The 22,432-nt window shown below is 34.2% G+C and overlaps 1 protein-coding gene across 7 annotated transcripts in view; it reads right to left on the minus strand.

Moving 5' to 3' along the window:
• LRRIQ1 (leucine rich repeats and IQ motif containing 1) overlaps window positions 1–22,432 on the minus strand; it is a 117,179-nt gene that overhangs the window by 50,089 nt on the left and 44,658 nt on the right. For 6 of the 7 annotated variants that reach the window (XM_072037005.1, XM_072037022.1, XM_072037002.1 and 3 more), the window contains 5 exons: window positions 21,717–21,836; window positions 8,337–8,426; window positions 7,333–7,454; window positions 6,552–6,686; window positions 6,163–6,248 (listed from right to left, as the gene is read on the minus strand). In XM_072037005.1, coding sequence (XP_071893106.1) covers window positions 6,163–6,248; window positions 6,552–6,686; window positions 7,333–7,454; window positions 8,337–8,426; window positions 21,717–21,836 — 553 coding nt within the window. The remainder of the gene's footprint in view (window positions 1–6,162; window positions 6,249–6,551; window positions 6,687–7,332; window positions 7,455–8,336; window positions 8,427–21,716; window positions 21,837–22,432) is intronic. The other variant, XM_038173132.2, reaches the window with a different exon arrangement.

The following is a 22,432-nucleotide window of genomic DNA, read 5'->3' on the forward strand; positions in this document are numbered from 1 at the left end:
CATTGTAGCAACTTTTGGTTGACTGAATGCTCTTGATGATGCTAACCTCTCATCAATCAACACACTGGACTAATCAAAGAATAATGGAAAATATGGATGTCCATGTCTTCTTTCCAAGGCAGAATCAGCAATACCTTACATTTGTTATCTCCATTTGTCTAGGAGAAAATCCCTCATCTTTGTGTACGTTTATAGCTTCCCGATCAATCCAGAGGATGCCAGATTTTAAGTCATTTTCCTCTACTTTTTCTAACTATATCAGATATAAGTTCAGTGAAATAACTAACGAAGCACAATAAATAAGGTCCACTAAATATTAAAGGTCCAGTAAATAGTTCCACTAAATTTACAGGTAGATCATTAGAATGATTTATGAAGTGGATTATCAGGTTTGTAGATACATTCATTTCATGTAGATGGACTAAGGATGTCTATGTTGGCATGACAATAAATAAAAAATAAAATTGTAGTAACCTGGTGTTCTTCAGGGGAGAAAATGTGTGGGAAAATAGATCACAATAAGATATGTGATGAAAATATCTTGAAATAATAATAATATACCGCATTTTAAAAGTTCTGTCTGAACTTTTAAATAACAAAAGTTATAAATATATTGTAACTAAACTATAAGTTACTATTGTGTTTTCTACACTTGCAAGATACGTGGCAGTATGAGCACTATACATAGATGAAAGTATACAAAATATTTTTTGTTAGTACAGTTTTTCTAACACTCATGATACAATGTCGATCAGATACAGAGTTGACAAAAATACTTCTAACTTACAAAGGTAGTTGCAATAACAACTTTCTTCAATGGACAACCAAAGACAAAGTGTTAAAATTGATTAAAACCTCTTAAGACAAAATAATTGAAGATTTCCAAACTATTTTCAAGTAACAAAATAATTTCTTCAAAAGCACACTATTTTCCTATGTGGGTTATTCAAGTTTTTCCAATATGTTTTAAAAATCTCTCCTCTCCTCTCCTCTCCTCTCCTCTCCTCTCCTCTCCTCTCCTCTCCTCTCCTCTCCTCTCCTCTCCTCTCCTCTCCGCTCCTCTCCTCTCCGCTCCTCTCCTCTCCTCCCCTCCCCCCTCGGAAAAGAGGGATATAATAGAAATTATTCTACTAGGAGATTTCTGTCACAAGATTTATCTTCACGTCTTTGCAAAATGATTAAGTAATCTGCTGGGATTTAACACAGTGCCAGACTACTTCAATTTCTACCTACCTGGATCACCTCAACTATTGCCTACAGCTCTTTTGTTATTAAAAATGAGTCTTTTTATCTACCTAGATCCAAATGTAGGCAATATTATAAAGATTAGTTTATAATACCAGTACTTTTCAGTCTTTGAGAGAGACAGGGAAATGAACTGTATGTATGCTTTGATGACAAGCAATCAAATGTTTTAGATTTCACACAGAGAACTGTGAAAGAGTCCAATAGCTCAAAATCATACAAACATCTTCTTGGATTCTGGCACACTCATTTAAATGTGACTTATTAGACAATGATCTGTGCTGGCAATCTAAGAACCAGGGATGTAATTTAATGCACATTGCTTGGCAGACTCCAAATATAGAAGATAAGTTGGGCAAACCCAAGATATGTTATAGAAACAATATGGAAGGAATAGTTACTGCCTGATCTAGCATCACATTTGCTAAACAACTTCATGATAATATGTTAAACTGAAAAAAGTTAAATGTTTGACGTTCATTTTTTGTTGTGCAATATCTGTAATTAGAAAAACATAAACACGTATCTGTGCCAACTTTAAAAGAGTTGATAAATTAAAGTAGCACGGTGACAGATGTGCATCTATGAGATAATTCAATTTGTAAATTCACTTGGAAGAAAGACCACATTTTGTTCCCTAATTGAACAACAATTAGAACAATGGGATTCTCATCCCTGGTTGGAGCTCCCAGATTATTCTGCTATATGGAACACAAAGCAATAACAAAAGTGGCTTTCCTTCTGCTACTAGGAAAATATGGATCAATGGCCATTTACTTAATGTGTAATAAGGAATAATAATATCCTGTAGGTTTTTATTTTGATTGTTGTTAATTTAAAAAATTATGTTGTACAATCTGTTTTGGGGCTGTGGGCTTTGTGTTTTTGTGGTGGTTGGTTGTTGTTTTGTTTGTTTGTTTTGTATTGGTATTGCATTGCTGTCTTAAATTCTAAACTAGAAATTAAAAATTATTTGCTAACCTCTATAAAATATCTTAATTTTTCTCTTGTTCTGGGAGTCAAGGCACACTTCATCTGCTTTTTGCCTTTTTTTTTTTTTTTTAATAATTATATGACAGCAAGAATTATCATATCATGCTGTCAGTCTCTCCCAAGAGAGTTTCCTTTGGAGAGGGAAAGGTTAAACAAGAATGAATACGGCACTGTAGTAGTGACAAGTTGAAAACCAGACAAGGCTTCCAGCTATCTTAAAAGAAAAAGAAGTTAATATTCGGATGCTAATACAAAATCCACATAACCAAAGAAATTCAAAGTTAAGCAAGAATTTTTGTACTGCTGTGCTAATGCACCTTTGGGAAGCTACAATTGTTATTAGAGATTTTTTAATCACAGTGAAGTCCATTAATTAAAAACTGCTGTGTTTACATTTTTAATTAGAATTTCTTTGGAATTTTATGCACCCATGATAAACAGGAATATTTCTGACATCATACCAGTTTTACTTGACTGCCAAGTTCCTAGTTTCTTCCCCACACTTTTTGTATTATATTACTGTAGAGTAAAAGTAGTTGAAGTAGACACAGTGTACATTTGGTATGGTTAAAACACAGGCCACAACTTTATTTAACTACACAAACAAGCATACATAACTGTAGTGGATTAGGGTATAACAGGCCTTAAAGCCATTAGTTGTAGGGACGGGCCTGCTGTAATATAATCATTGCCTGAATCACTGCCTATTATAAGGTTAGGCTACTTTAAGCTCTTCCTTGTAATACAAACCACAGGATTCAGCGCACTTGCTAGTATTCTTATTTTTTCATTACTGAAAAGGTGCATTGCCAGACATATGAGGTAAGATACTTCTCAGTTACTTTTACATCTCTACAGTTTAGACTCTGTATTCCAGCCAGACACTCTAGGTTTTGCGTATAGACAGTGGAGAATTATAAATTCTTTCACAGTGAGATTCAAGTAGCCTATTTTTGAATGCTGATTTGGAAGGAAATTAACAGTCTTTAATGTGGCTATTTGTTTCCATAAAGGAAAGCAGATGTGAACTTCTATAATTAACCAAATGAATCCCATTGTATTTAGCACTGTTGTACTAAGAGAAGATGGAAAATTACCAGGATAAAGGAATAAATACCCACACCTGAGGATTTTCAGAGTCCAAGTTGTTCATGACTGTCTGATTTAAGTTTCAAACCAGCAGATGTCTGGCCATATGAAAGAGGAATGGCAAAACACACTGAATGGAGACTAATTCAATACATTGCATTTGTGAATTTCAGGCGAAGGAGTTTGATAGCATTTGGAATCAGACAACACACTCTGACAGGCCGTGTATTCCTACAAAATCTATCAGCATCTGATACATCTGCTGATATTAATAAGATCATTACCACAGAAGAGCTCAGTCACACTTAAAAGATGCGTGGAATGATCCTAAAATCTTAGCATAAAAGCTATAAGTTTATTTGTTATTAGTTGATAAATTTTTGCTTCTCTGAACTTCAAATTTTGCTTTTGAGTCAAACATATATACCAGTAAATGGATATTGCATGGAAAATTGCCTTTTTACCTTTTAATTCACACTTAAGTGGGTTCTGGTTACCTATGTTTAAGAGTGCAGGAAACATAACTTTAAGAATTTTTAAACAAAAAGCTAAGAAGCAAATGATTGTAATATAACACAGAAGAACTGTAAATTTAAAAGAAAGAACAGCATTAATAATAATAATAAGAAAACCCACAAGATTTAATATGACGCTTCAATAAGGAAGAAGCTCACTTCATAGCAGATGAAGCTGATAAGATGCCAGTTATCAGGAAATATTGGAAATTTCCTGATCTAGAGCTGTCTAGCTTAAGGATAAGGTGTATCTACTCTACCTTTGTAAAGTCCCCAGACTCTCCATGAGACTATGATGCTCCCTGCTCTCACTGCTTCAGAAGAGGTAGTTGACGCTGATGTAAAACTGTATATGTGGAGATCCTTCTCACATGGGATTGTCCCATCAGGATCATTTTCTAGTGTAATAGCTGAGTTTTAGCATCACTTTAAGAAAAAAACACTAGTTTTAATTGTTAATATCCTATTTGGTCCTTACTGACCAAACAAGTTAGTGTGCTGTATGACATAGAATGGTTGGACTGATATTCTTTGTACTGAAAAGGGCTTGAGAGTGCAACATTTCAGTCATGTTTCCTGGTTCTGGAAATTACACTTCCTGCTTATCTGAGAAAAAGAATGTTATTTCAATGACTGTCAGAGAATTCTATACAGGAAAATTATATAAAAAGGTTATTTTTTGTGCTAGATGTAATACACAAAAATATTCTTTATGAGTTTGTGTCAGGAAAAGAATATTTGAACCTGTAAGAACATTATGAAAAAGGTTGTTTTTTTTTAATTTTTTCCAACACTATTCATATACTTCAAGAATATTCCAAGTGATACATTAAAAAATTCAGCACATGCCATACTGAATAATCTGAACAAAGTGAAAGTAAACATATTCAAAACACAACAAAACACACAAATTACAACAAAAATAGGATAGTAAATTTGCTCTGGTCGATCAAACATTTATGACTGGATTAATTACTACTAACATAAACCAGAGAGCATATGGAGAAAAGATTATTTAACCCAATAAGCTCTTTTCATTAAAAAAATTATACACAGGCCACCAAGTGGAACATGTCAGAAAGTCATCTGCATGCAACATATTCACTACCTTTTTTTTTTTTTTTCAGGTTAAAGTGGCAAGGCATCATGGGAAGCTCTCAAGATTGAAATAGAATCATTTTAAATTTTTATTCATTTTTTTCACTTTCCATAGCAATAAAGCATGGCTTGTTCATTGCATTTTTTTAACTGGATTTGTTTTTATCTAATTAGTCTTAGGCATGATATTTAAATTGCAAAAAAATGTACATAGAAACACTTTTAATAACTTTATTTGTATGCTGAACTTTTTCCCTTCCAAGAGTGAAATGTCTTTGAGCACTTTCAAAACCAAACACAGAAGAGATTTGCAGTTATACAAAAGAGGAAAAAGCAACTGTAGCTTCTGATAAAGTTTTAACAAATAAATGAACACTTAAAAAAATAAACATAAATAAAAGTACACTTTCCAAAGGACATTTAACATGATCATTAATTTAGAGTTCAGTCCTATTGTCATCCAGGCTCTTAAATATTTCAACATTTCTTATAGTAGTGGTATTGTATTAATTATTGTTCTTAACACAGTCCATTGACATTTGTATTAGCATATCATAATATATATATTTGTAGCATATTCTAAGAAAGGTTCATTGACATAAGAAGAATCTGAGAAGAACCAAAAGACAATTGCAAAAAGCTGCATAAGTACTATTTATTTCTCTAGTGAATATTTAAAAACAAAAAAAAAATACTATTTCATTTCATATGTATCAAACTGCCATTTTCATAAGTAGTTCTTGCATAATAAAGCAAGCTAGTTATGGAGATGTGAATAACACTACACAAATTTTATTCTAAGGACAAAATTTTAGTCCTAGGAACTAAAATTAAAACTAACCTAAATCAATAATTTTAATCTGATTCCACCAAAATAAGAACATAAGAAACACAGAATACAGAAATAAATATTCCACAACTAGAAAATGAGATACATGAACAAAAAGAAACAATGTTTTTGTCTAATATAGCTGTCGAATGCTCATTTGAAAATCCACCACAGAGTTTTTAAAAGTCTGATTTTTTTTGATTCCTGAAACAAATTGAGGTCTTTATGGAAACTTAAAGTGCGATTTGTTTTCACTGAATCACACTCCACCTTTATTTAAATAAACGTTTACTTTTGGGCAAGCAAACTTCTTAAAAGAGAAAGTCTATTTTGAGATTTAAGAATTACATCATTATATGACATCACTAGAATATTTCTTATCTGTTGACTTACCTACTTTTTTATTACTGTACTTTCTGGGCTTCATTTTATGAGCCCTCTTCAGCATTAGCTGTGCAGTAGAAATGTCTTTAAAACCCCTAGGGCAAGAGAATAGCTCACTAAAAATTTCAGATAGTATTAGATCATCTGCATAGTATCATATAATGCACTTTTCAAAGAGAATAGAAGTGTTTATTTTTTTCTTAACTGCAAGGTATGAAACATTCTGAATTACACAGAGACCTGCAACATGAAACTTAAAATTACAATATTATAATATATTAAGCTGGTCTCTCAGATATTTGTAAAAGTAACAATAATTTTTACTTTGATATAAAGCAGAGATTACTGAAAATTGGAAGTTAAAAAGAAGCAAGCTACAACAACTAAATATACTGTACCTATTTCTGGAACAAGCAGAATACTGAAGCTTAACATACCATTCTTCTGAAATTTTTTCTTCTTTTCCAGATCTGAATGAAAATTTATTTTTTTCTTTCAAGTCAAAGAGCTGTGACACTGTTCCCTTCTCTGAACTGAAACCAAAGTATAGGAACAGTACTGAAAGGTAGGGTCTTGGGAAACTGTTCTGAAGCCTTTATTATTCTGGAAGTTGTTTGTGCCTTTTGAAGCTTGAAAATTATATATATATATATATATATATATATATAAATCTATTTCAATACTCCAGGAAGACTTTATCTCAGAGATTAATAAAAGTCTGCAATTAATTTGAAATGTTTACATTTCAATTACTCAAAGCATATTTCAGTTCTTTCTCTCCAAAAGAATGCAGCTGTGTAAGAAATCCTTTTTAATCTTTATCTAGTCTTAGAAATATATTTCAACATCTACATTGTTATGATGTATGTGAAAAAAAATTTTTATATCATCAAATATACATTCATAAAATACATGTATATATTCATATACTCTTAATAAATGAAAAATAATAACTGTTTTTAGTATACCTGGTTTTAACCAGTGAATACATTTTAACTCTAATAATGTCACTTTAATCAACAGCTACAAAAGCAGCAGAAAACATTTATCTCCCTTTTGATTTTTGTCAAATCCAAATCAACTAAACATAATTGGGGAAAACACATACACAAAAAAAATGCTCCCACAAAACAAACAAATACCTCTTCCTCCCCACCTCCCCCAAATTATTTGACTTACCTTCCATGAAAGTGGAGATTTTCTGGTGAATATAAATGTGGTCTGTCAACATGCTGCCAAAGTGCTTGTGGTGACAACTGCAAATTGTTTGAATGTTCACTGGAATTTAAGGGCCTGGAATACTTCTCAGTAAGAGAAATAAAATAAAAATTAAAATTAAAATTAAAAAGTAGTTTTTAATTCCTACAAGATAATTCCTACAATAAACCATGAAAACAATTATTCAAAAAAACATGAATTATGCATATGAACAGACTTTTGAGCATCACCAATACTGCACCTCTAGAATTTCAAAACATGCAGATAAACCTAAAAGGGTTTGTAGTCCTGTAACAGGATTCTTAACAGTGCTATGCTCATTAGAAACCTTACCTTCAGTTATATAAACAGGGCAAAAAGGTGACTTTAATTATACTTAAAGTCTTTAAATATCAAGAATTATGCATTTCTCTCTTTTTAATTGTAGGAAATAAAAACATTAGGACATTACGAAATACTGTTTAAGTGAAATACTGTTTAAGGGAAAAAACAAAAACAAACAAAACAAAACACCACCAACAAAAAAACTTCCAAAACAAAAACTAAAACTTCAAAGTTTATCAAGTAACTAGCAGACATTACAACTCAATGATCTTTAGCTGTTCTGAAAACATTCAGCTGTAGTCATATCTCAGTAATTTTTAAAGTAGTGTGTCAACTAGCAATTTTTAATCCATTGCCAAATGTACATATGAAGAACATCATCTTTTTTTTTTCTGCTACTGTGAAGTAAAGTGTTGAAATAAGTCCAAAACAAAGAAAAAATTAAGCAAATGAAAGAAAATCTTCAAGAAAGAAATTTTTCAGGAAGAAAAATTGCATCTGGGGGTGAGGAGGAAGTCCGAGACTTCTAAAAGCAATTGTGTTTTTCAAGTCAATAGGTTGTCTTATTAATCGCCCCAGAATAGCATATCCTTAAGGAATGAATAAAGACAGAATAGTAAGAAGTTGCTGTGACACATTACCTTTGGCCAGTGCAGCTGGTTTGAGAACAGGAGTGTTTTTGAAGGGAAACGGGTGGAATCTAGAGTTAGCCATTCCTTTTCTAATGCAGCCTGTATAAATGAGTAAAGTCAAATAGTGCACTGATAAAATCAGTTTAGTTTTGATAACTTTAAAAAAGTCTCTTTTAAACTGTCTTAGATACTGTTTCAAGTGTTTTCAAGTCGTATATCAGAACTGCCACCTGCAGAGCAATCACACTCAAAACACCTTTGGAGATGCTATGTTGTCTAATTTTATTTAAAATAAATCACATTAAGCATGTTGTTTTGTTATAACCCAAGTTATTAAGAATGACTGTGAAACTCTGAAAAAAATACAGATTAAAGGCCTAAAGATCACAAATAGTCTCATTTTCTGGTTTTTAGTCAATGAGTATTTTATGTCCAGGTGCCAGATTCTGTCAAACTTGTTTTTGCTGAGTTGAACAGATGAATAGATAAATATTCTTCATTGAAATCTGGGGTTGAAAAACTCAAGGCTATATGAAATTATTCTTCAGTTAATCAATTTTATTTTTGATATAATAGAACTATTCACAAACTAAATTAATAGCTTGGACTGAAGAAGGATGCCAGAATTAGCTTTTACTTGATGTCTCTTAATTCTTTAAGACAGAATTCAGTTTTCTCTCATGAAAACAAAATTTAGATTATGTTTCAAACTCAACCTACAGACAACCTATAATATACAGATAATATACAGATAACCTATTTTTCTTATACATCCATGAGTTCTTTGACCACGTGTTCAATACATTCTGATAAATGAGAATAGTACTTTACTGCCACACAGTAAGTAAATACCTCTGAAGAATTCAGCTTCACTTATACAGGGCTCAGTCATTTAGGCTGTTTGTATACTTCATTAGCAAAGAGCCTGGTGTTCATTCTTTTCAAAATTTATAAAACCAGACTATCTTTTCCAATTCACAGACTATTTCAGATTGCACTGATTTCTGACCTTGAAAATCTGAAGCAGTTATCCTAAATCTGGATAACTTACTGTGCAGCTTGAGTAAAGAGGACTTTGCACAGCCTTAGACTACCAAACAAGAAGGCCTTCCATAACCTTTGAAATTCTGAGAGACAAAAGGATGGTATTTCAGTTATTTTGAAAAGCTTACTTTGGGTAGTGGTCACATCATTTGGTGATTCTAAAACCAATCTTCTTATTTATAAGTGAACTGTGAACCAGAGTTATTCTTCTTGCATTCAAATAAAATTTGATTTCATTTTCATGTCTTAAAAAGGATTAATTTTTACATGTTTCATTCCTTGCTTCTAGAATTCTCTGTTCTTTGTTTATAGTATTTTGGTTTTAATTGAAAGTTGGTGTCTCTTTACCAATCTTTCTATTATTGTTTCATGATTAAGATATATGTTATCCTTTTTACCCCATCTCCTCTTTCAGACAGTTGCACATGTTGAGGAATTATCTACGCAAACAAACTTCAGAGGCATGCAACAAATTAGATGTATCACTATCTGTTATACATGCCTACAAACTACTATCATATCTCACTGCAGTGATTATTTTCATGCTGATAACCACTACATACTTGATTAAAAAAAAAAAGTCACGGTAAAGTTTTTTCCAGAAGTATACTGTAGCAAGTTGAATTCCAAAGGCAACCATTTAAGATTGTGAAGTTGTGAATTTGTACAAATCAGATACAGAAAACTGATAAGTTTGTATCTCTGCAGAGACAAAACTATTAAATATCAGAATTCTGCAGTTGCCTGGGGTCTGTGGGTAGAATGGTTGAAATGAGTAACTATGAAAAAAGAAGAAAGTCTGACACAAACCAGTGAAAATCAGTGAAATTAGACATTATTCCATCTAGTTCTCTTTGAAGTTACTCTTCATTTGCACTATACAAATCATATTCTATTTTCATGTAATAGTTTTTAATTTATTTTCTAAGCATGGGCATTTAATCAAGCTGCAAGTAAACTCAGTCTGTGAAAGATTGGTCTTCATCTTTGCTGGTATATAAAGGTATATGAAAATGGAACATTTCTTAAGTATTTTCTCCTGAAAAGAGTCCAGTGGAGGGCCACAAAGATGATACAGGGCCTGGAGCTACTTTCCTATGAGGAAAGGCTGAGAGACCTGTGTCTGTTTAGCCTGGAGAAAAGAAGACTGAGAGGGGATCTCATCAATGTGTTTAAATACCTGAGGTCTAGGAGACAGAGGGATTTGGCCAACCTCTTTTCAGTGGTTTGCGGGGACAGGACAAGGGGTAATGGTCACAAGATAGAGCACAGGAAGTTCCACACCAACATGTGAAAGAACTTCTTCACGGTGAGGGTGATGGAGCACTGGAACAGGCTGCCCAGGGAGGTTGTGGAGTCTCCTTCTCTGGAGATACTCAAGGCCCGTCTGGACGCCAACGTGGGCAGCCTGCTCTAAGGAAACTGCTTTGGTAAGGGGGTTGGACCCGATGATCTTTTGAGGTCCTTTCCAATCCCTTCAATTCTGTGATTCTATGTGATTCTGTGATTTTTCTCCTCCTCTATTTGCAAAAGAATCAATAGATCTGGAAGAGCAGTAGTTTAGCACTTCTTGCAAATATTAGTCAAATTAATGTCTGTTATACAATGTGTCCAAGAATGATTTGGGTATTTAAATATCTTACATTAATAGTGAATATAGAATCATAGAATCATTAAGGTTGGAAAAGACCTCCAAAATCATCTGGTCTAATTGTCCACCAATGTCACCCACTAAACCATTTCCCTAGGAACCAGGTCCAAACTTTCCTTAAACACCCCCAGGGATGGTGACTCCACCACCTCCCTGGGCAACACGTCCCAATGCCTGACTACTCTTTCTGAGAAGAAATGTTGCCTAATTTCCAACCTGAACCTCCTCTGGTTCAACTTGAGGCCATTCCCTCTTGTCCTATCGCTAATTATCTGCAAGAAGAGGCCAACCCCAGCTCCCCAAAACTTCCTTTCACATAATTGGAGAGAGCAATGAGGTCTCCCCTGAGCCTCCTCTTCTCCAGACTAAACAACCCCAGTTCCCTCAGCCACTCCTCACAGGACTTGTGTTCCAGGCCCTTCACCAGCTTCATAGCCCTTCTCTGGACACACTCCAGAGTCTCAGTGTCTATGAGGGGCCCAAAACTGAACACAGTACTCAAGGTGGGACCTCACCAGAGCAGAATGCAAGGATCACCTTGCAGATTTTGCTGGCTACATTATTCCTGATACAAGCCAGGATTCCACTGGCCTTCTTGGCCACCTGGGCACACTGCCGGCTCATGTTCAGGTGAGCGTCAACTAACACCCCCTGATCCCTTTCCTCTGTACAGCTTTCCAACCACTCTGCACCAGGCCTGTAGCGTTGCATGGGGTTGTTGTGATCAGAGTGCAGGACTTAGCCATGTTGAATCTCATCTCTTTGGCCTCTGACCATCGACAATAAATATTCAAGACCAAAACAAACAAAACAATGATTTATCATTAAGATTATATCTGCTGATATAAAGCACATTTGGCACTTGTATGCATATACATGTATGTAGCATATTATAAAAATATACCACATTGTCTTTTGCTTTGGCCAACAAAAATAAATGCATAATTGATTTTTGAACATATGCTCTTCCACTATGTTTATGCCTAGAGATTTTGACAGTACTAACTCAGGGAGCTTCTGTCCATATTTTCCCATAAATACAGTCCTAAATTATAAATAATGCAAAGACTGTAACAGATTTAACAAAAACTAAGGCTAAAAATGAGATCAATTTCTATTGAGATTATCCACTTATATTATAACAGAAAAAAAAAAAAGCAATCTGAGATGAATTACGAAACAAATAAGATGATAATGCTTGCTTTTATGTTCTATGTAAATTATAGACGTCATATAGGCATATTACTATATTTATTTCTTAGTCAAAGAACTAGTTTAACTCTGAAAGGCCAATATGTTGGCTGTCATGGGGGTTGAAGCTAACCCACATTTCCAAACGTGGTGGACCTCAGAATCACAAGATCAATAATCACCTGACAAAATTATGAATTACATAAAACTTACTGTTTATACCTCTTTCCTTTTTTCTTTCATTTCATCATTAATTCACTTACTGTTTGAAGGACTCCAACAGTTTAGCCAGAATAACTGTTCTATTGGTATATATATAGTGCTTTTATTCATATTGTATTCCAAGATAAAATAGCAAAAATAGCCAACAGGATATAAATAAACAAAAGAAAATTAATATAAAAAACTCAATGGACTCATGACTAGCCCCTGGAAATGACAATAGAATATGGAGAATGGGAGGATAAAAAAAAAAAAAAAATCAACAATTTTATTTTCAAAAATATTTCCACATTACAATTTCACAGAAATAGTGTGTGGAATTCTTTGCATTTAAAAAAAGATTCACCCAGCAGATCACCTGCCTGGATTTGTCTAACTTGTTTCTCCAGACTTCTGCTACCTTTAGTGATGCAGGCAATTTATGTCATTCTCGGTCTTTAACATCATCAGTAAAGAAGGAAAGGTTGGACCTGGCACTTAGGTAAATGGTTTAGTGGGGGACATTGGTAGTAGGGTGATGGTTGGACCAGATGATCTTGAAGGTCTCTTCCAACCTTAATGATTCTATGATTCTATGAGAGGAACACAGCAGTTTCTATGATTCTATAAATGGCCCCTTTTCCAACAGATTTTACAAAATAGCTCCACTGTCTACATTCCAAATAGTTTTTGAAGATTAAGACAATATGCAATAAGAGTAAATAAATAAACACTTAGAATTAATCTTTTGATTTGTTTTCTTTATAGAATACAAGTGATATCTTTGCTTTCTACTTTGTTAGTTTTCAGGTTTATTTTTTTTATATTTGTATAGTGCAGTTAAGGGCTTGTATGCTCCAAGAAAGTTAATCAGAAACTTAAAATAAAAAGACAAATGAAACACTACTTTAATCCAAGGTAGAATGTTCGATAGCATTCTATGATTATTTCAAATAGGCTGACAAAGTCTCCTTTTGAGCAATGTGTGCCACAAGAAGAAATACTTTTCCTACTGTTCAACATCTTTTAGGTTAAATGATTGCTCAGGAATTTTGGGTGGTGGGAGTGGGGGATGAGTTGTGAGGAAGAAGGCATCATGTGCTGAATGTTAACCCTGTGGATACTCTCAATATAAAAGGGCATATGAGAGCAAGTACTACAGTCTGGCCAAAAGTTGTAACTGTCTCTGTTGATTCCTGTCACTCTGTGGTACATTTCACTCTGTGGTACATTTCATTCAAACATCATGCCACTCTAGGACAACATATTTAATTTCTATCACACTAAACTTAATTTCTGCCTAAGTAAAGGCAGAAGTAAAGTCCTACGTGTTCCTTGCTAAAACTTTATCCTCTAAAAGCATAAATGATTTTAGAAAAACCTGTTAGGGAATTATAAATTTTTAGCTCTTATAGCTGACATAGAAGGACCACGTCAGTTTTCTCTGCTTATTTATGTATGCTTGATAGACTGTGATTGAAAACTGCCTTTGAAATTGAAGATCTGAATATTTTGTGCATTTAGCCTTTTCTTTCATCCAGTCTTGGGAATCAGATTACACTATGGGCTAGTTTTTCTGAGCAACTTGAATTCATATGTAAAGCTTAGTTCAACATTAGAAAGTTGTCAGTTCACAGTGTGACTTTCTAAAAAATTACAAAACATAAGGATGTTCTTATTTGATACTGTCTTAACTGAACTGTCTATTCGTTGAATTATTTTTCCATTTCCAAAATAACTCAAATGCAGCCTGAATTCTGCCACTTTAAAACTGCATTTAAATGTGTTGATTTAACGAACTTTACATAAGAAATGTATACAGGCTTCTTAGCTAGACAGATCAGTCCAGCTAAATACAGATATATTTTATAGAGAACATATCGTTGAACTGCAAGTAGTAGGAAAAATAGCCTTTTTCTCTTGGTTTGTTTTTCATGTTTTTTCACATATATTATATGGTGAAGATAAATAGGGCAGTACCCTAATAAAGGTTATTTTAACCTCTGGCAATGCTTCTTTTTCAACTCTGTCTCTATGAAGGACAAGAGGTAAGGGAAGTTGGGCATTGCTGCATTCTCATGATTGCTAAAACCAAACAGCGCCGCAAGCCAAAAAAATAGTGGTGCTTATCCTATGGATTCCAAAGAAACATCACAACAATGAATTAACTCCAAGAGATTTTAAAGACTTAAGAAAGCAGGTTGATTATTAGAGTACATTCTTTAAAGAAAGTTAGAGGACAAGAAGAGTTGTGTAGTTGTCCATTTATAAAAAGGATGTGTTAGAAATTACTGGAAAAGTCACAATATTCTTTAAAGAAAAACATTTAGCCCAATTTTATTGAAGAATGTCTTCTCTGAGTGTATTTTTTTCCAAAATGTTTAAGAAGGTCAGATAACTAACTGTTCACTTAAATTCCTATATATATATATAATATATATATACATATATATATATATATATATAATTTATATATAAAATATGTGCATATATGCACAGATGTGATTTCTCTACGTATGAGTAAGGCCATACAAATAATTGATTTGGAACTATACACAAACAAATTAATAATTAAAACTTCATGGTCCCAGAAAGTTTTCTTTCACGTAAGTATGTATGTAGATATATAACTTTTTTAACTCTCCACAATCCTGAATTTCATTGTAGTTTATCAAACTCATTCAGGACCTACATGACTCACATTTTTTCCAGAATAGCATTTCTGCCTTAAGCCTGACAGTTTTTAAAGGAAGCTTAAGTTGTCCCTACTTTTTTTTTTTTTTTTTTTTTTGAATACACAAATATAAAGTACAGATGGGTAAACAATAACCACAGTAACCTCAGCTTCAGAGGTTACATGGTTCAAGTAAGGACCAGAAATGAATGCTTCAAAAATCTTTTCAGATGTATATCCCAACCTACCTCAACAAGTATCAGGCTCCTGGCACCTTCAGGTCACTCCTGAAATGGCTCTCAGACCCCAAGCACACTCTTCCCCTATTAAAATTACAACAAGCTCCAGGTCTTCCCCTTCCTGATTCTGCCACATTACACAAACGTCCACCTTATCTATGGACTTTAGCTACAAAGTCCCTAGAAGCTTTTTTCTAAATCCTCCTACCTCTGAAGAAATAAAATAAAATACAAAAATAAAATCAAAAAGACAATGAATTTACACAAACAAAATCTACAAAGCCAGGGAAATCCTCATTTCCACCCCTTAAATAATGTATGCTGAAAGAACACATTTTCAAAGGAAGATAACCCAAATTGTTCTATCAAGTTTTGTGAAGGAATTCTCAAACCACAATACAAGAGAAAGCTATATTTCAATTTGCAGTTTTGTCAAAGAAAGGGAAGCCAAAAATAACTTAGAAAAAATTATATAATTTAGCTAAACACAGATTCCAAATTATATCTTTAGTGTCATATATCATGAGTGGGTTTTCCTCTGGAAAGTATTTTTTTGAATCTGGCTATTTGACCATTAATTAGATAGAGACAAGCCATGAGGACAGATTCTATTTAAAAATTAAAAGTATTTCAGTGGTCTAATAGAACTGAGATCTCATGGTAGAAGGCCAGAAAGCAATGAGAGCATATTTTGCACCAGCTGTGAAGGCAGGGTGTTAGACATGGTTACAACTCCTTATATCAGTGTTTGTGTTCATCAGAACCTGACTCAGCAACAAGCTACTTCCAGGGCTAACGATATCTACTGGATAACTGGAAAACATTTCAAGGTTTTATGTAAGCATCATTACTGAAACAGGTAGGAAAGAAACCTTATGTATCTGATGATGCCACAGACTAACATGTCATTCATTAATGTAGCAGCTGAAGAAACAGAATCATATCAAGAGATTCTTTGTATACATTGATTGAAAAGACTGATCTCCCAATATGTTACTCAAGACAGTCTTTTTTTCTCTGTTTTTTAATGAAAAGGATGAATCTGAGCAAATCATCAGACACTTTTTTGCTTTTCTGCTACACTGTAACTTCATAACAAATTTCATATAAAAAAGGGATCATATCCTTTGCAGCATAAAACATAGGAAGGCTTGATTCTGATCTGTATTTATAAGCCACATTCCTAAAAGCTACAAGAAATATGGGGACCTTATAATCTATAGGATAACTATTTTCTGGCATAAACCAGAAAACAGAAATCATTGACACAAGCACACAGTCACAAGCTCATGGTCTGAGACAAACCACATCATGAAGCATTCATTATCTGAAAAGAAAAAAAAAAAAAAAACATATTGCGTGTTTCGAGAAATTATACAAATCCGCCTCAGCTCACCTCAAACCCAGTTGACTGGGCTCTTGAGAAGATCTTTGAGCAGTCAGACTGCCTGAACAATAAATCGCAATACAGTAAGGATTCATCACCTTATGCAAATACATTATAGAGGCAACTATATACTCTAGGAACACAGATAATTGATACCCAGCTGCTCTGGCAGGCAAGCAAAAAAAGGCTGTGTGGCTGAGTGTGGTTATATAAAAAATGTGAAGAAAACTCCCGGTCATGAATTTCAAAAGCTGTCAAATGGAATGGGATTTAAAAATTCTATTTAAGCAAACTCAAAAGTAGAACAACCCTTTGTCTCAGGGCAATGGATCTATTCCTTTTGATGAAGGAAGCTGTGATGGATTTCTCTTTAGTTTGGTTGCAACATATAAAGTTACTTTCTTTTTCAAAAAGTATTACTAGATATCCCTAACAAAAAAAAAAAAAAAATCAAAAAAATGGTTTTGTAAAATATTTTACCCAATTTCTGTGTCATGTAACTGTCAGTATTGACATCTTGAGGAGAATAAGATATATGGCCACAAACACTGTTCTCAGCAAATAATTGTCTTAAAATTGATCATACTCAATTAGTTCAACCTACTGACACCAACATTTTGCATTTTACTTGAATCATATTCTCATCAAAAAAGTAACAATGCTTATAACCATACATGGTACATGGTTACAAAAAGTAAGAGCTGTGTCAAGAAAATGTGTTGTCAGATTTCATCCACCAGAGGTAAAGAGCTCTGCCTGTAGAGTTCAACATTTGCTACATGGATGGAGTGCTGATGAAAGGTTGTCTTAAGATCAGCCTTCTGGAGCATTACAGGCTGGAATTCTGCAAAGTCCACATGAAAGACATGAAAATATCACTGAATACCAGGCTCATACTTTCAGAGACATCTGCTGGCCAGATCTTTCATCTCATCTGGAATAGCCTGTTTGACATTGCACAATACAACAGACAAAACATTACTGCTTTCAGTAGGCTCTGAATACCTTTGGCAATATATGGGAGCTGATATGGCTACAAGAAGATACCAGTAATTGTAAAGGTGAAACGATTACTATTCATGCTGTTGTGAGCTAGATAAAGGCCTTTCCTCCAGCTCAGTCACACACAATTCATTTTTCACATGATATGGTGCCAGAGACTTGTAGCAATATATCACTGCTCAATGCACTGAACTGGAGTAAACAGGTCTTTGGAAAAGACTGCAGTTTTCCCCATGCTGTTTTGTAACCTCAACTTCCACAAAGCACTATGTCTACTGAACTTGTCATAAAGATATTAAACAGTCCTTTAATGAAGACTGGTACCTAATGAGTGACCAGTCTTCATCAGCATAGTGATATTTTAAATGGTTTAAACAGAAGCTTGCACACTAGTGGCTTTGTAAATTGTTAGATAATACAAAATGAAATCATTACAACTGAAATCTTTCATAACGCTGGTATAAAAATAATGACAACATGACAAAATACTGAACTATTCAAAAAACACTGGGACAAGATTTACTATGTTTGCATTAACTTGTGATAAAAAAATATTTTTTTCCCAATTCACTCATCCTATCCAATAGTGAAATCTGCAACACAAAATGGTTTCCATCCATTTTTCTCCTCCTTCGCATCCTATTATATGGGATCTCTTTGTCCAGCAATATGTACTCCTTCCTACACACTTGTTTGAAGCCCAACACTTGTTTTTGTTATAACATGGGCCAGAAAAGATCGCCCATCCCGATTTCATAATACATTTTCAGTAGGTCTTTTATAGTTATGCCATATATTTCTTACAATCTCTTCAGTGAACACAAGATACATGCTTGAAACAAACAAACAAAGGAAAAATTATGACAAACATCACAGGACATACGAAACTTCTGAATTCAGTTACAGCCAATCTTAAAAATCTAAACACTTAATCACTGAACAAAGGATAACCTTTATGGGCCTATACATTTAAAATTTATCACATACACAGCTCTGTAGAAAAAGATATATTCTTATATTTTTCATCACAAGATGCTAAGGTTTTGAGTAATTTATTTGACAAGAATCTCCAGTTCAGCCTTTGAGCCTGGTGTGCAAATTAAAATGTCAGTTCATGGTTCTCCTATCATGATCTGAACAAAATAATTTTATTCAAGCACTGTTCCCTAAAAACATGTTTTACTTCTTTCTTAGTAAACTAAACTACGATTTGGAAAAAAATCACGCCAGAGGGTGATACAGTGCAAGGCTCTCTGGAATGACCTAGCCTTTCTCTTTTCATGCCTCCCTGAATTCTTCCTTTTCTCCCTGGCCTCAGCAGAAGCACCTGTCCATATGTGATTACCTTGCCAACAGACAGATGGAATAAGACTACCCATGTAGTTCTACAAAACAAAACAAGTCAAAAACAAAGTCACAAGATTATTGACAGGACAGAGTGAAACAACCTCAACTGACACATGGCATATGAGACTCTGGACTACAGGCTGAGTAATTCAAAACAGGATGTTTTCCTTCTTTTGTAGATAAGAACAGATATTTCTTTACTGTGTGAAAAACTAAAATCTTCCACTTTCTGCTTTTTATTATTCTAGAAAGAAGCCAAGGATCAGAGAACATCAGCTAATGAGACTCTTCTTTTTTGTATATCACAGAATCACAGAATTTCTAGGTTGGAAGAGACCTCAAGATCATCGAGTCCAACCTCTGACCTAACACTAACAAGTCCTCCACTAAACCATATCCCTAAGCTCTACATCTAAACATCTTTTAAAAACCTCCAGGGATGGTGACTCCACCACTTCCCTGGGCAGCCTGTTCCAATGTCTAACAACCCTTTTGGTGAAGAAGTTCTTCCTAACATCTAACCTAAAACTCCCCTGGCGCAACTTTAGCCCATTCCCCCTTGTCCTGTCACCAGGCACATGGGAGAACAGACCAACCCCCACCTCGCTACAGCCTCCTTTAAGGTATCTGTAGAGAGCAATAAGGTCGCCCCTGAGCCTCCTCTTCTCCAGGCTGAACAAGCCCAGCTCCTTCAGCCGCACCTCGTAGGACTTGTTCTCCAGGCCCCTCACCAGCTTCGTCGCCCTTCTCTGGACTTGCTCAAGCACCTCGATGTCCTTCTTGTAGCGAGGGGCCCAAAACTGAACACAGTACTCGAGATGCGGCCTCACCAGAGCCGAGTACAGGGGGACAATCGCTTTCCTAGCCCTGCTGGCCACACTGCTTCTTATACAAGCCAGGATGCTGTTGGCCTTCTTGGCCACCTGAGCACACTGCTGGCTCATATTCAGCCGACTATCAACCATCACTCCCAGGTCCTTCTCTGCCTGGCAGCTTTCCAACCATTCCTCTCCCAGCCTGTAGCTCTGCTTGGGGTTATTGCGCCCCAGCTGCAGGACCCGGCACTTGGCCTTGTTGAACTTTATTTATTGTTGAACTCTACATATTTATTTTAAATTAAAATTAAAAAAATAAATCAACCCTAAAATTTAAGCCAGATCTCTACATTTACACACACACATTTCCTGTCTACAAATGGGGACTCTCCAGCATTTTGCATTATCTTACAATAGGATAGTAATTCTGAAAATCCATCTTAAAATACATGTAGATGCTGGAAGAGGGAAGAAAAAATAATATTCTAAGCTATCAAGTCACCAGAAATTAGTTGGTACAAAGTCCAACTATTTTCTAATGGGGACAGGGAAATGGGACATAAGGTTGATACTCAGATGACCAAAGACTGATGAACTTTAAATTGTGCTGCTTCAACTAAAAACATACTTGATTTTCATAACTGTCTATGAGCCACAGAAGCATGTGATAATAAATAGGATCTAATCCTGCCAGTAGGAGGGCTATCACATCAATCTCTATTGCAAACTAGCCTGGACCCTTGCAAAGATGCAGCAGCTGAATGAGCAACTATAAGCACACAAAGATTCATTAAAAAAAAATCCGCAGTCATATCCACTTAGGTCTCAAATGATATCAGTTTGCTTTGCTTTACCAGAAACCACAAATAAAAAAGAACAAATGTGAACAATTAGAAAACAGACAGATGAATAGGTGAATAACAGCTGCCTTACTATGCAGAACTAGTCCAGAACCAATGGAGAAAGTATCTATTAAGGCTACAAGGGACAAAATTAGCCTAAAGATTCTTTTTTCTTTTCCTTGCTTACTGAATGATATTTATCTTGTGAACAATTTTATTTTCTACCTAATTATTACTGAATAATTACAAAATTAATAATTTGAAGCTAGTTTTTATTTCTTAGAACTGAAACTTCTGACTCAATTTAAATGCTTTGAAATTTAAAGGACATTATTAACTCTATATAATTTGCAAAAAAAAAAAAAAGTAAACATTTCTGAATTTTTTTCACCTTTTTTTTCTATTGATTTAGCTTTTTTTTTTTTTTTTTTACCACTGTATTCAGACTTATGCTCGTTTTAGCACTTGCACTTCAGAGATAAATGAAGAACTAATAAGCCCGCTTCACCTCTGTTTTTTACCTCCTTTTTACTGGAATCCTACAACACTGAATCTCAGCTATATTTTCTGTATTTTCAGCTATATTATTGTTCTCATTCTCTCATGAAAATGAACAAAATAGGTATTAATACATTGTTGGCATTATAATCAGTTACTAAAATACTAAAAAGCTAAACATTTTAGAACAAAAGTAGTTGTTTCCTTATTCTCATTTGCTTGTCCTTTAACTGTAGAAATATATGGATTTCTATAGTTGTGACATTAATAAAACAGTAACTATGAGAGCATCTCAAAGAGCAGGAAGCAATCAATCCATGACAAACACATTTAAATGAGTTATATGTACCAAATGCTTCTTTATTTCTGGACATCCAATATGTTAATTCTTGTCCTGGTAGTCTTTTCAATTTCTTTTATTTTCCAAACTTACATGATTGTTTGAGAATAATATTTTTTACATCACATGTAAATTTTTACGCTAATGACTATGCTTACTTCATAAAACATGAAATCATCCACATTTATTTCTTCATATTCGGCCTCCACTTCATCACTTTTAACAGCTGCAAGAGCACTGGCCAGTTTCCTTCGCAAAAGAAAACCCTTCCAAGATGCCTAAACAAAAAATTTAAAGCATGTTATATAAAGTCATAGATCAAACCCAACTCCAGATTCTCTATGTTATCCCATTACGAAGATAAAACATCTTGGGCCCTGGTTTAATAGCTCAATGATCTGTTTTTTGAACTTTATGTGACATTTAAAACTACAAGACAAATTAAATGCCAGCACATGTCTAAAGCTTAGAGTACTCAGGAGGCTCTCCACAAGTAAGCAGAAAGGAATCCTGCAACTCCCTCAACTACAAACCTGGGTCAACTAATTAATTATTTGACAATTCCTTCAGGGACTATTATAAACTGAAAGGAATGACTACATACAAAAAAGCTGAGTGTTAACTTTCAAATTACTGAGAATAAAAATACACTTATACTAAATGCTTTATAGTTTACAAGTAGCTATTCTGGGAGATATCTCATGCAATTGACCTAGGTCAGTCACTTTCTCTTAACTGTCTAAGATCTTTATTTTAAAAATACTACTGGTAGGAATAACTATAACTATGAAAAAGAAGGACATTAGGAATTAAATGCTAGAAAAAAAAGCAAGGTGTTACAAACACATGACAAGCTGTAGAATCATACAAAAGA

This window comes from Anas platyrhynchos, chromosome 1 (genome assembly GCF_047663525.1).
Source record: "Anas platyrhynchos isolate ZD024472 breed Pekin duck chromosome 1, IASCAAS_PekinDuck_T2T, whole genome shotgun sequence".
NCBI lineage: Eukaryota > Metazoa > Chordata > Aves > Anseriformes > Anatidae > Anas > Anas platyrhynchos.